The sequence below is a fragment of the Mytilus californianus genome, unplaced genomic scaffold (assembly GCF_021869535.1).
Source record: "Mytilus californianus isolate M0D057914Y unplaced genomic scaffold, xbMytCali1.0.p SCAF_10, whole genome shotgun sequence".
Lineage (NCBI taxonomy): Eukaryota > Metazoa > Mollusca > Bivalvia > Mytilida > Mytilidae > Mytilus > Mytilus californianus.
Genome location: NW_026262582.1, coordinates 7,993,020 through 8,006,719, shown reverse-complemented (window position 1 = coordinate 8,006,719; position 13,700 = coordinate 7,993,020). Strand labels below are relative to the sequence as shown.

The window sequence follows — 13,700 nt, the reverse complement described above, 5'->3', positions numbered from 1 at the left end:
TAACGTTTAATTTTGTTACGTTTTATGAACTTCCTCTTTTTGAATTTCACTTTTGAGTTCTTTTTTTTTTCGTCAATACTTTTGTATAAATAAGGCATTAAGTTATAGGCGAACTAAAACATGGAATGTATGATTGATACTATTTCAGTGTAATTTATCATCCACTTACCCAGTTCTTCAAATTACAATCGATACCCCGTTCAATAAGCAACTTGACGAATTTTGGCAGCTCGTTCCATGCAGCACGATGAAGGGCAGAACTACCATTCTGGATATATAAAACATGACAATATTTAGATAACTTTTATTGATAAAGGAAGTAGAACATGTCATCAAAAAAGTAAAACAACTCAGCGTAACAAATCAACACGGAAGTCGATATCAACGTTTAAACGGGGAAATTAGTTTGAGCACATTCTGTTTTGTACGATATAATAAGAAAATCAATCTCTTATCGATATTATAAACTGAATCCTGTTTTCTTTCAAATTACGGACAATTGGCAATTTGCAGTTCAGACTATGATTGTGAGATTTATATTCACTCTGATTTACTCTCTGACATGTTTATGGATTGATAATTGATTAACATGTATTTCTAACATCATATCCTCCTTCTTAACAGTACAAACCAAAATCGGATGGAATTTTTAAGTATTTAAATTCAGTTCTCAAAATGAGACTATATTGACAGTTTAAGAAATTTCAAATACAATATTAAAGTACTAACTGAATCAATAAGGAACAAAAAAATCAAACAATTGAAAAGTTTAATTTTTAAATATTCACATTACTCACCCTGCCTTGGTAGTTTATTTTTGCGCCTTTTTCTAAACACAGTTGAAATTTCTCCTCGTCTCCACAAAAAACAGCATTCAGTAGATCCTGTACAACATGATACAAATTATTCATAGTTGCTACAACGAAGATACAGATCACATATTCAGGCGGATATTTAGTTGAAATAAATTAAAGAAATGGAAATCTTTATTAGAGAAGGTAAAACAGGCCAAAAGATGTAGTTGAATTGTTTACATAGATCTGTTTCTATGGGCTTCAAAAGATTTATGAAGGTGCATAATTTAGGATGTTATGCATCTTATATACGTCTTTTTACTTAAATTATAGTATGGAGCTTCGAGATAATGTAAACTTTTAAATCATAGACAAATTTTCACAAAACAGTCGATTGTGGTAGGTGTGAATACATGTGGATCTTTTTTGTGCATAAGCATAAATTCCGCCAAAAAAAAATCAACAAAAAATATAATAGATAATTCCGTGAATTTGTCTTTAGTTTATGAGTAGGATCATTACTTGCTATGCTGCAATCATTAATAAAAAGCGTAACCTTTTACAAACATAGTATTTTCAATTTCTACCAAAGCACTAAGTATTTGTTTTACCTCGCCAAGCTGTTTCTGTCTTTGTGATGAGATCATTGTTAAACAATCTGTAAATAAAGATGATATATATTGATGTATATTGAAAATTGTCTTTTTTTACTTTCCATTATTTCGCCAATAGAATAGAAAGGAATACATGGGATCGAAGTAAGACTATCAATTAAATAGACTGAGCATTAATCAAGAAATTGAGATTTCTATAATTATAAACTACTTAAACAAACTATATATTAATCAATCAGCAGTGATAAATATGCAACAAACTGATACTTGTAGATATGTTTCATAGAAAGAATCAGTTATTCTGGCACAGTACAAGATATTCACACATTACAATGAAGTTAACACACATTACACATTTCTCAACATTTCATTCAAAAATGAATGATAACATTGTACATGTTGTACAGATGGATAACATATTAAATAACAACTTATTCATTAAATAAGTTTATAACACTATTTATATGTCAACAGTAAATCCTGCAGAATGATTTGAATTACACAGAAATGTAATGTTTTTTGGCATTTACAGTCACATTGCAGGGGTGTGCATGAATTTCAATGAAAAGAAGAAATGGGAATTATTTTTTAAATGTGAGCATTTTATTATTTGTAAAAAGTAACTCTTATATTCATCATTAGTTAAAAAGAAAAAAAAAACAGATTCACAAAACTGTTATTATCCAATGACGATTGATGATTTTCCTTATATCAAAAACAAAAACAACTACACTTTTATTGAACTCAAAGAAAAGTTTAAGAACCTGTCTCCTTATAATCTTTGATTATTTTCACATTTCATTAAATCAAAACTCTTCAAGAGGAACTAAAATGACGAATTTCAAATAACTGTGTATGACTTCAAATAAAATGGAAAAAAAGTTGACATATCGCAACTTATCTTGAGAACTAAAATGATTGATTGCACACATTTTTACATGATTTTCAAAAAAGGAAGCACCATAAGCGCTATAACACAATGGAAGCATACGTGTATTAGAAGTATCTTATTTGTTCTTATTTTGATCACATAAAATAAAAAAATAACCCACAGTGTGAACACGAAGTATCTCGTTTAGTATCGTGTCATTTCATTTTTTTATTTTATTTTATTTTTTCTGTATGTGATTTATACAACTACAGATACTTTTTATTCTTTTCTCCGTGGGATATATACAACTAAAGATACTATTTTCATTTTCTTCTGTGTGTGATTTATACAACGACAGATACTATTTGTATAACATTCATTAAGAGCGTCTAGGATTGAATTGCAATTATGAACCGTCAACAGTTATTTGTAATTTGTTTATATAATATATCAATTCTGGACAAAAGAGGATATACATTACCAGTGGAGGTGTCTTCCTCGAGGTCAACCTTTGTCGCGTGTGCATGTACATAAGATTGATTAAATATTGTGAATGTTTTTTTTTTATTTTGTAACAAATATATACGTTTTATTCCTCAATTTTTTCTGTATACAATTGCCTTAGGTGTCCAGGTAGCAGAAGGCAAAAGATCCCTGGTTACGAAAAATAGCCATCGATCCAAGGAAAATAGAAGCTTTAACATGAAGTCTATTTTTTTATCTTGGATTTACAATTAAGTTTCAAAAATATATCTATGAATAGCTTGTGGCGTTACTGAAATTTTGATGTATTTTATAGAAGTTTTAGAAATATTGATTGATTGTGTTTTGAAAATTGTCATATTTTAATTTCCGTGTGTTAATTGCTAATAGTGTGTCCTTTTCAACAATTGGATCTGTATGATAAGATAAGTATTTCTGATAGCTTCTTTAAAATTAACTTTGATGTACTGCAACTAAAAAATAAGTATTGCAGAATTTATGTGTTATTGTCATTTTGACACATATGGCAGTTTCCATTTGATAGTTTTTATATTTTACCTGTAGTATATAGTCTAAATTCGTTTACTTTATATTCAATGATAATTTGTTTTAATCCCGACCACAAATTTGGAGATACATCTTCATTTAATAACGTACGAATATATTGCAGATTGAGCTTTAACGGTTTTCTTATTTGGTTGATCAAGTTCATAATCTCAAAGTCATTTGACAGCTTTAGTTTTTTTTTCATTATGCAAATTCTTGTTTCCGTAATATTTCAAAATTGGAACGATATTTTTAGGACTTGCTTTTTATTGCTTGAAAATTTGGAAATACAGTATCTCCTATCAATAAGCTTTCTATAAATTTCATTACAGCTTATAAAATCAGTAGTTTTTTCAATTCGAAATGTCCCTGATAGTTTTGATTTTGCTTTTAAAAGATAAAATGTATAACAATGGTTCAACAAAATAGAAGAGTTTCCAAATATATTCGTATCTAAAACATGGTGTATTGATATTTTGTATGAAACATGATTTTGTATTTTTTAATTTTATGATGAAATTGTGTTAATTGATTCATATCTTAACCATTCAAATTTAAATATGTACATAAACAAAGGGCATCATTGTATTTTTCATCAAATTTCTGTAGCCAATACTTAACAATTACATTTCAGCTTTCCAATTGTTCCTGCAGTCAGGATATACAAGTTTTGTTTGTTTATTTTAATGAACAGATTTATGTTAACCATACTCATCCTTCCTTTTATTTTAAAATTTTGCAAAAAGTCAGATAAAAAATTCAAAATCATATTATTTGGCTCGTCAGTACATTAATCCAGAATTCCTCGTATTTCATATTCTTAAGGTGCAACACCACTAACTGAAGCCCGGTTAGAAAGCACATACCAGAAAGTAGTACATATTTAACAGAAATTCGTTCATGGTATCAAATGGTATCAAATGAAAGCTGAATGAATGGTTAGCATTGTAGAACACCTTTTGACTTATGAAATGAATGAAATAAAAATTGCATGAAATTTAAAAAGAAGTATACATTTTTGCCTGTTTGTCAGATCTGAAGTACCTGTTTTGGTACATCCGAAGTTCCGGGAACCAGTTTTCTCTTAAATGCAATTAAAGGTATGTTGATTTTTTCAGTACAAGACATCATAAGGTGTTGCTTTGACATGCAATAATTGTCACTGTATTGAACTTAAGACAAAAGAGCTGTACCTGCTTAAAATAGGGGAATTTAACATACTAGTAGAAAGCAACGTGGCCATTAGTGATGTACTTCCTATTACAGAAAATCATCAGGAATTCAATGTTTAGAAGTTGCACCCATTCCTATGAAAATTGGTCATATTTTATGTCAGTTATCATGTTTTGTCAATTTTTTTGGATGTACAATTCTGTTTATTGGAAATGGCAGCTTTAAATTGCTACAATAAGGTATTTCAGCCTTTTTTGGTCATACAACATGCATATATTTAAGACTTAACCTAACGTGCCAATTTTGGCATCATTTTGATTGAAAACAATGAAACATATATGTTTTAACTTTTTTATAGTAAAAAGATAGCTCTTGTTCAAATAATCCTATGCTTGTTCAAGTTTTATTGGTTTTCTTATGGTAGTATTCCATAATTTAGGCAATTGGTTTATACTCATATTTGAATTTCAAAATGTCACTTTACATGTAATTTGAACCAGTTTAGCAAGTTATTCAGCTGAGTGATATATAAAATGCTCTTAATAATCAACGAAATACCACAGAATTATGGTTTATACCACAAATGTCCCTTTTCCAATTAAAAGAAAAGGGGGGGGGGGACAATATTCTCAATTATGTCTTAGGTTTGGACTAATATATTTTTATTTAATGAACAATTTCTGATAAAAATATGACTATTGGTAAGAACATTGTTTTCCTTGTAGAAATGAACAAATTATAACTGCTGATATGAAAAAAAAAACATATTGGCCATTGGTAATATCCATATGCAGTTTTCTTTGCTTAACCCATATGTTACTACCAGTCCAATTTGAGCTTAAAATTAGTAAATTGGTTTCGACTAAAGCTTTATATGTTTTTTATTGATAGAAGTAGATCATAGAATGCAATTAAGTAATGCAGAAGTCAAAATAGCAAATTTGGTTCTGTTACAGATGTAACACCACTAATTCGGGCCCGGTCATAAATCACCTACCAGAAAGTAGTACATATTTAACATCAAATAATTCCTACGCATGGGTGTAACGTTCAATATATGTAGAATATTTTGGTAACTTTGGTATGAAATGAAAGCTCAATGACTGGTTATCACTGTAAAACACTTTTAAACTGATAGTTTTGAATATTTAAAAAAAAGCATGAAATTAAAAAGGAGGGTACATTTTGCCTATTTGTCAGATCTGAAGTACCTTTTTTGGTTCATCCGAAGTTTCGGGAACCAATTTTCTCTTAAATGCAATTAAATCATGTTGGATTTTTCAGTACAAGACACCATAAGGTGTTTCCTTGACATGCTCTTATTGTCACTTTATTTGAACTTAAGATAAAAGAGCTGTACCTGCTTAAAATTGAGTAATTTAACATAGAAAACAATGGGTCCATGAATTAATGGCGTACTTCCTTAAGAATAGATATAAATTATGATATTTTTAACTATTTATCATGCGGTTCTGCGGTTTACATGTTGTAGTGTACTATTGTATTATTTATTTATGTATTTCTCTGTCCTGAATGTTCTTGCGTTTATTTGTACTGTATTCCTGTCACGAAGTGTTGTCATTTTAACGTATTTTTAGCGTTGCCATATAAGCAGGAGGTTTGGCTAGCCATAAAACCCGGTCCAACCCACCATTTTGTCTTAAAATGTCCTGTACTAAGTCAGAAATATGGCAGTTGTTATTAAATACTCCGTTTCTATGTATGTTGGCGTTCGTATTTGTTGCAGTTCAGTGTTTTTGTTGTTCCGTTGTTTTCCTCTTATAGTTGAAGTGTTTCCCTCGGTTTCAGTGTGTTACCCGGATATGTTTTCGCTTAATCGATTTATAACTATTGAACAGCGGCATACTGCTGTTGCCTTTATTCATAAACAAATAAGGGACGTAAATACCTTACATGTTACCTTTCAAGGCTAGCGTATATCGTCATTGTGAGAACGAGATTATCAGTAACGGTGTGTCAAAATCTAGATACAAAGTAATAAGAAGCCGATGAAATACTTTTTGCATAAATGTATTTTAATATTTTGGTATCCACGTTACGTTCCCTCCTACACGAGATCGTGCTTTTTGTCAGTATATACCTACTAAATATGCCCCCAAAAAACCTTGTTCACCTATGTATCCCAATCCGCTAGATGAGTAACGTATATATCATGTGTAGTGTAGCATGCATTTCATACCATAGGTATTTGATACTAGTTTGGAGATAAATGAAACACAAATAATAGCAAATCTCATAATGGCGTCGATTTTATTATTCTGGTCACGTGATTTTCAATTTTTTAGCAACGGCAATGACGCCACTAAATCGACGGCGTAAAGACATGTTATGTATTAACCATATATATCATTTGATACGGCGGCACTTTCACTGCGTTATTCTTTTAAGCATAACAATGTGAAATTTCCTTGATAATTTGATAGGCAAAGATGAAAAACGTGCCGCGTCAGTGACACTTGTAAGTAAATAAATGTAAATTGAAATGACACACGGAATGGTAACGTGTTTTCTTAAGAGGGATGATACCTCCTGATAATATGATTATGAAAAGCCTTTTGCTTTCAAAATTCACCAGGTAAACCGGCCGTGTGTCAATTCAAAAGGTCCATTGTTGCCAACCGACCAAATGGATATAACTCAAATGATAACTCGTTCAAGGGACGGCTGATCAGAAACGAGTGAAAATAAGTATTTCGGTCAATTTTAGTAAGGGAAACAGTATTTCTGATGCATAATATCCAATAATGTATCTGATTGCGGTAGTAAAATGTGTAAATATGAAAAATATCTTGGAATTTATTATTAATCATTTACATGAGGGCACATTACGAGTTTTAGGAATTGAACAGTGAGGAGAAAGTCTTGTCTGTTTTGTTTCTTGTTTTGTTAGATAACTATTTAATCGAAATACTCCCAATTATTTTTCTTTTCCTTGTCATCTGGAAATCATGGATTTGGCAAGGGAAATTGTCAATTATCACATTAAGATTTTTATTATCAGTTTAGAAAAGAATTCGTGGTTTTTAAGAACTATAATACTTCACATAATTAGTTTCAAAGGAAATAAAAAGAAGCATGTGATAAGAAATATTTACATAAAGTGCGGGATTCTGGACCAGAAAATTATTTGAAAATAAAATACTGATCCCAAGCTCAGGTAAAAAAATTCCATGAATGAAGGGGGAAAATGTTTCAGCATTTTTTCCCTGATTGTTTGTTTATCTTTATTTTGTCATACTTTGATAGAAAAAATTGTTTCAAGGCATACATCTCCTTAGAAGAATTCTGTATTATCCATGGATACACATAAATACTTCATAAATACTTTTTTCTTTGGAAATCTACATGAACAAATATTATGGTTATGAAAAGTACATGTTTTGTATATTCCATTCTATTTTATTCCAAAGTAATATTTTTAGAGAATTTCTATTAAGACCCATTGTCAGTTATATCTGTGAGCTAAAGTTTTTTGTCATTATAAATATATACAATAGTTAAATAAAGATTTTGAATCTGAGGTCTAATAATGAACTGAAATGTATGACTGGCCACTGGCATATGATGCCCATGACAATGTTTATTACAAATGAAAATATCAAGGTACTCTACAAAAAGCTTCCCCATTCATCGAAAATGTGATTTCTATGTGTATGTAGGTAGCAATATTACAAGGTAATAAAAATGTAGAAAAAATAATAAATAATAAATCAAAAATATAATCAGGGCTTCATTTTGAGACTGAGTGAAAAGTGAAATATTTTCCTTATTTTCTTTCCTTTGTATGACTATAAAAAGGAGCTTGATTATGCTAAGTTGGACAAATTAATGTCAGAATTGGATTTTTTCTATGAATAATTTTTTCTTTGCAGAGGTGTTTCATTCTAATTCTATTTTAACATTTGGCCTAACAGGAATGCAAACCTGTCATTTGTTTTGTGGTTTGTTGTCTCATTTCAGAATAGGTGGATTGTAAAAACAACATTTACAAATGAAGTTTTTTCTGTGTTTAATCATTCAGAACTTGTCAGGACTTACGAGTAATAAAGCTTGGCATAAGACATGAATACCCATCCACCATGTACACTCCCCCTTGAGTTGTCGTGCCTGTATTAAACAAGATAAATTGAATTTTCAATGTTTCAACATAAAATGAAAACCAACTCTTATTATCAAATGAAATCACCAGTCCCTTAATTGTTGAAAGCTCAATAATAGGATAAAAACAAGCACGTTCAGGCTCCAATAGAAATGTCAAATTACTTTGTAGAACATGTGTAATTATATAAGCAATAACAGTTATTGTCAATGCCAAAAGTATCAGGATGTAATCTGGGTGTGACAGCTACAAAGTATTTGTCAACTTAAAACCCAATCCCCAATCACGTATATCAATTAAGGTGGCTCTGGTGTCTTCCTCCATATTGGATTTTGAAATAGCAGATAACAATGGGTCTAGATCATTAATGATATGTGCAAATTGTGAGAGTAGTATGTGATTCATGTGTAAGACTTTTCATGTAAATATAGAAAACTATGTGTTTTATCATATTTTATTGCTGTATAGAATATTTGTGTTTGATTAATTTTTTTTCAACTTTGCCACATAAGGGGAGATAACTCATATAAAGTAATTTTATTAATAGAATGTGTTATGAATTTCCCTATTTTATTATGTAGCAAGAAAACGAGTCCGGTGACCCCATTTTTTCTTTTTCTTATCTGAAAGCATATTATAAGAGCTATCTTCTCATATCTTATCTTTAAATTCTATGGTGCAGTTTTCTTTTTATCACACAAAATTGGGTTTTCCATGCATAATCTATACAAAATCCGACAATTTTGCACAATCATTAATGTGAAAAAAAGCCCGGTGACCCATACTTTTTATTATATATTTGAAAAAAGCATGATACAAACTACATTTTGACAAATTATTAAAAAATTCTATGGATTTTAATTTAGACCCCCACCCCCCCCCCCCCCCCCCCCACTACCTTCACTTAATATTGCAAAACATGCAATAAACATGATAAAGTAAAATCCCAATATACTATTAGTTATCTTGGTGTAATCAGGGCAGTACATTTAATTCTTTTTTTCTTTATTTTTTGCGAAATTTTATTTTTTGGAATTTTTGGCAAAATTTTATTTATCCCGGGTTGAACAAGGGTCGGGTGTTATTTACACCGGGGTAATTAACCAATCAGATTGTAGGATTTTTGCTGCATAAGAAATAATGTAAAATATCTAATAATATGTAGTTTTGTATCTTTCAGTGGATATAAATGTAATAAAAATCAATTTAAAATTCACAACATAAAACAAGGCCATGGGTGTGAAAATTAATTATGTAATGGTTATAAAAACCTTTTCTTTAAATTGTACCATCCGAAACATATAAAACCATCTCTGGAAATATAAATATATATATGTGGAAATGTCAAATAAATTAGCAATTTATTAAAAATTACCATGTTGACCTGATATATGATTCCTCTTTAAGTGCATGTGCATGCAGCTGAACAATTGTAAACAACGAAAGGACTAAGTCATCATAAATAGGGATTTAATTAGGTAAACTGGGCGTAGATTGAACAACGTAATAAGGATTGATTGTAGAAGGCGAACAGGCAATTAGCACAAACAATTATATTTTGATGTAATATCATCTTTATTCTTTTGCAATTTCATCTATACGCTACAAAATGAGGATCTGAGTGGTCAAATTGTTTTCCTCGGTCTTTTATTTATGATGTATCAGATCATTGGATGTTTACACTGGGGTCATGTCATCCAGAACAAATCCTGATATGTTAACAGATCACAATAATTTACAACTGAACTTCCCAAAAAGAATGCACTGATTTAAAGATATGATTGGGAGGTTTATAAACATATTCTTATATATGTGCTAAATTAAGAATATCTGTGTGATTTTTAAGAAATTAGACAACTAAATTAAATGTTCATATTTTGTAATTTTGTGTACTGAAAAAAAACACTGAGGCATGGAAAGGGAAAATAAATCACAAAGCATAAACGATTTATTTATTTCATTGACAACTCTCTTTTCCTCTGTGACAAGTTTGTTATAATTCTGAGCTGTTTTGGTCAAGAGCAGAGATAGAAAATAATAGGGAGTCCTTGCTCGGCCTTACCAACTTGTGTATTGCAATTGTACTCGTATGTAAACAACGAATGGTAACGTCATGTGACCATTCCATTTCTTTTCTTCATATCCGAGTTTACCAAAATAAACCATTCACATTTATTTTTCCTAGCTATATATAGGTATACCGGGCCTTTGTCAATTCGTCCTGAGCTGAAAATTTGTCATTGGCAGTCGAAGTTGAAAAATGACAGTCCCGAAAACTAAACCATAATGTCTTGAAATTCTTTTTTGTAACGATTAAAAACTTTATCTTTTTATGTTTTTCATATAATAAAAAAAACTATGATATCATGTAAACCGCTTATGATACTACTGAGACGTCCTTCGCGGGGATTTATTTTTCGGCGCAGCAAAATCTATTGAATTTTTTTTTTGAATTATGCGGGATTTGAACAGACAAATCAGGGATTTGCTATCAGGCTGTAAATTCATCATGTTCACAGTTTCATCTTTAGCGGAAGAGCAGCTATCAATCACTTCCGAGGTTGAACTCACTCCCGATTTTTGTAGAGATGAATTGAAAGAGGTGTTTACTGGTGTGCAAATCTCGCTAAAACAGGTTTACAGTACACTCATTGTAAGAACTAGAGGCTCTCAAGAGCCTGTGTCGCTCACCTGATTCTACTTTGGTTTTGGAAATCATGTAAAAATAGATTAAAATCATAACAGATACCCTAATAATGAGTGAGGCCAAATTTGGTTTTATATTGGTCCTGTAATTTAATAAAAAAAATCCTGGTGTCCATCTTGAACAGTAAATCGGCAACAAAGTAGCAACACTTAATCAGCACCTCATAAGAAACATTTATGCCATGTTTTGGTTTCATTCCATTCAGTGCACCTCTAGAAGAAGCATTTGTATGTATTTCCCATAGGGTCTTATGTTAAAGGAAGTCCCCCAATTGGCGGCCATCATGGATGAACGATCAGCTTCAAAGTAACAAAACTTAGTCAGCACCTCATAAGGAACATTCATGCCATGTTTGGTTTCAATCCATTCAGTATGTGGTTCTCTAAAAGAAGACATTTGTATGTATTGTCCATAGGGTCCTTTGTTAAACATTGTCCCCATCTGGCAGCTATCATGGATTAAGGATCAGCTTCAAAGGTAACAACACTTGGTCAGCACGTCAAAAGGAACATGCATGCCATGTTTGGTTTCATTCCATTCAATGGTTCTCTAAAAGAAAACATTTGTACGTATTTCTCATAGGGTCCTATGTTAAACTAAGTCCTCCGCTGGCGGCCATCTTGGATTATTGATCGGCTTCATAGTAACAACACTTGGTCAGCACCTCATAAGGAACATTCATGCCATGTTTGGTTTCATTGCATTCAGTGGTTCTCTAAAAGAAGACATTTGTATGTATTTCCCATAGGGTCCAATGTTCAACTAAGTCCCCTGCTGGCGGCCATCTTGGATGATGGATCAGCTTCATAGTAACAACACTCGGTCAGCACCTCATAAGGAACATTCACGCCATGTTTGGTTTCATTCCATTCAGTGGTTCTCTAAAAGAAGACATTTGTATGTATTTCCCATAGGGTCCCATGTTTAACTAAGTCCCCCGCTGGCGGCCATCTTGGATTATGGATTGGCTTCAAAGTAACAACACTCGGTCAGCACCTCATAAGGAACATTCAAACCATGTTTGGTTTCATTCCATTCAGTGGTTCTCTAAAAGAAGACATTTGTATGTATTTCCCATAGGGTCCCATGTTAAACTAAGTCCCCCGCTGGCAGCCATCTTGGATTATGGATCGGCTTCAAAGTAACAACACTCGGTCAGCACCTCATAAGGAACATTCATACCATGTTTGGTTTCATTCCATTCAGTGGTTCTCTAAAAGAAGACATTTGTATGTATTTCCCATAGGGTCCTATGTTAAACTAAGTCCCCCACTGGCGGCCATCTTGGATGATGGATCCGCTACAAAGTAACAACACTTGGTCAGCACCTCATAAGGTAAATTCATGCCATGTTTGGTTTCATTCCATTCAGTGGTTCTCTAGAAGAAGTTCAAAATGTATAAAGTTAACGCCGACGACGGACGACGCTGGACGACGACGGACGACGCCGGACGACGCCGCACGACGGACGACGGACGCCAAGTGATGAGAAAAGCTTCGGGCCAGGTGAGCTTAAAACTGAGGAAAATGCTAGATCCTCAAAAGATCAACCGATACCGGGTGAATCGCCAGGGTAAGTCTATTCTGTTATTAGTGCATCGTCAGTCATACGATTCCAGACGTTATTATGTCAAGACAGAGACTATTACCCATTTTTAAAGATCAGACGACTATCATCTTTTAGGTGTATTCCTGCGTTGTGTAAATTATAGGCTTTCTTCTTCTTAAAAGAGAGGCGAAAAATACAAAAGGGACATTCAAACTGAGCAACACGAACCAAACAATAAACTGGGGGTGATCTCAGGTGCTACGGAAGGATAATCAGATCCTGCTCCACATGTGGCACCGGTCTTGTTGCTCATCTTAACCCTGTTGTGGCAGTTTTATGTGAACACTATTTCCCTAGGAATAAGGTCCTTGTAGTGTGAACATGTATTCGCCGTAAATTTCAATTAATACATAAGATGCCTACAATGGAGCAGGGTATTATACTTCACTTGCAAAATGGAAATCGAACCGTGGAAACTGAAACATATAACTAATGAACAAACTACTTGTAGAGACCAACTCACATGAATGAATACAACGTCAACGCATGTTGCTGACCTTGGACAGGCACCAAATGTATGTGGCGGGTTGTGTTTAACGCCACTCTCAACACTATTGGCTATTTCATGGAGGTTAGATTTTGATGGTGGAGGAAGCTGTAGCGCCCTAAGAAAACCACCGACTTTCGGCAGGAAAACTGACAATCTTAGCCAATCAAGAATAATGTCAAACGCACCTGGCATGTGCAAGCCTCGGACAGGTCGAACACACAACCTCAGTATTGATGAGCTAGTTATATAGTAGTTGAACTACTTAGACCACGCGGCCACTGATGCCCCTTTAA

At 32.5% G+C, this 13,700-nt stretch overlaps 1 protein-coding gene across 1 annotated transcript in view; it reads right to left on the bottom strand.

Annotated features, from left to right (window-relative positions):
* The window catches only part of LOC127718661 (ankyrin-3-like), a 55,773-nt gene that overhangs the window by 22,218 nt on the left and 19,855 nt on the right, over positions 1 to 13,700 (bottom strand). The window contains exons 6-8 of the mRNA XM_052224712.1: positions 1,406 to 1,452; positions 798 to 884; positions 170 to 268 (exon numbers count right to left, since the gene is read on the bottom strand). Of these exons, the coding sequence (XP_052080672.1) occupies positions 170 to 268; positions 798 to 884; positions 1,406 to 1,452 (233 nt within the window). The remainder of the gene's footprint in view (positions 1 to 169; positions 269 to 797; positions 885 to 1,405; positions 1,453 to 13,700) is intronic.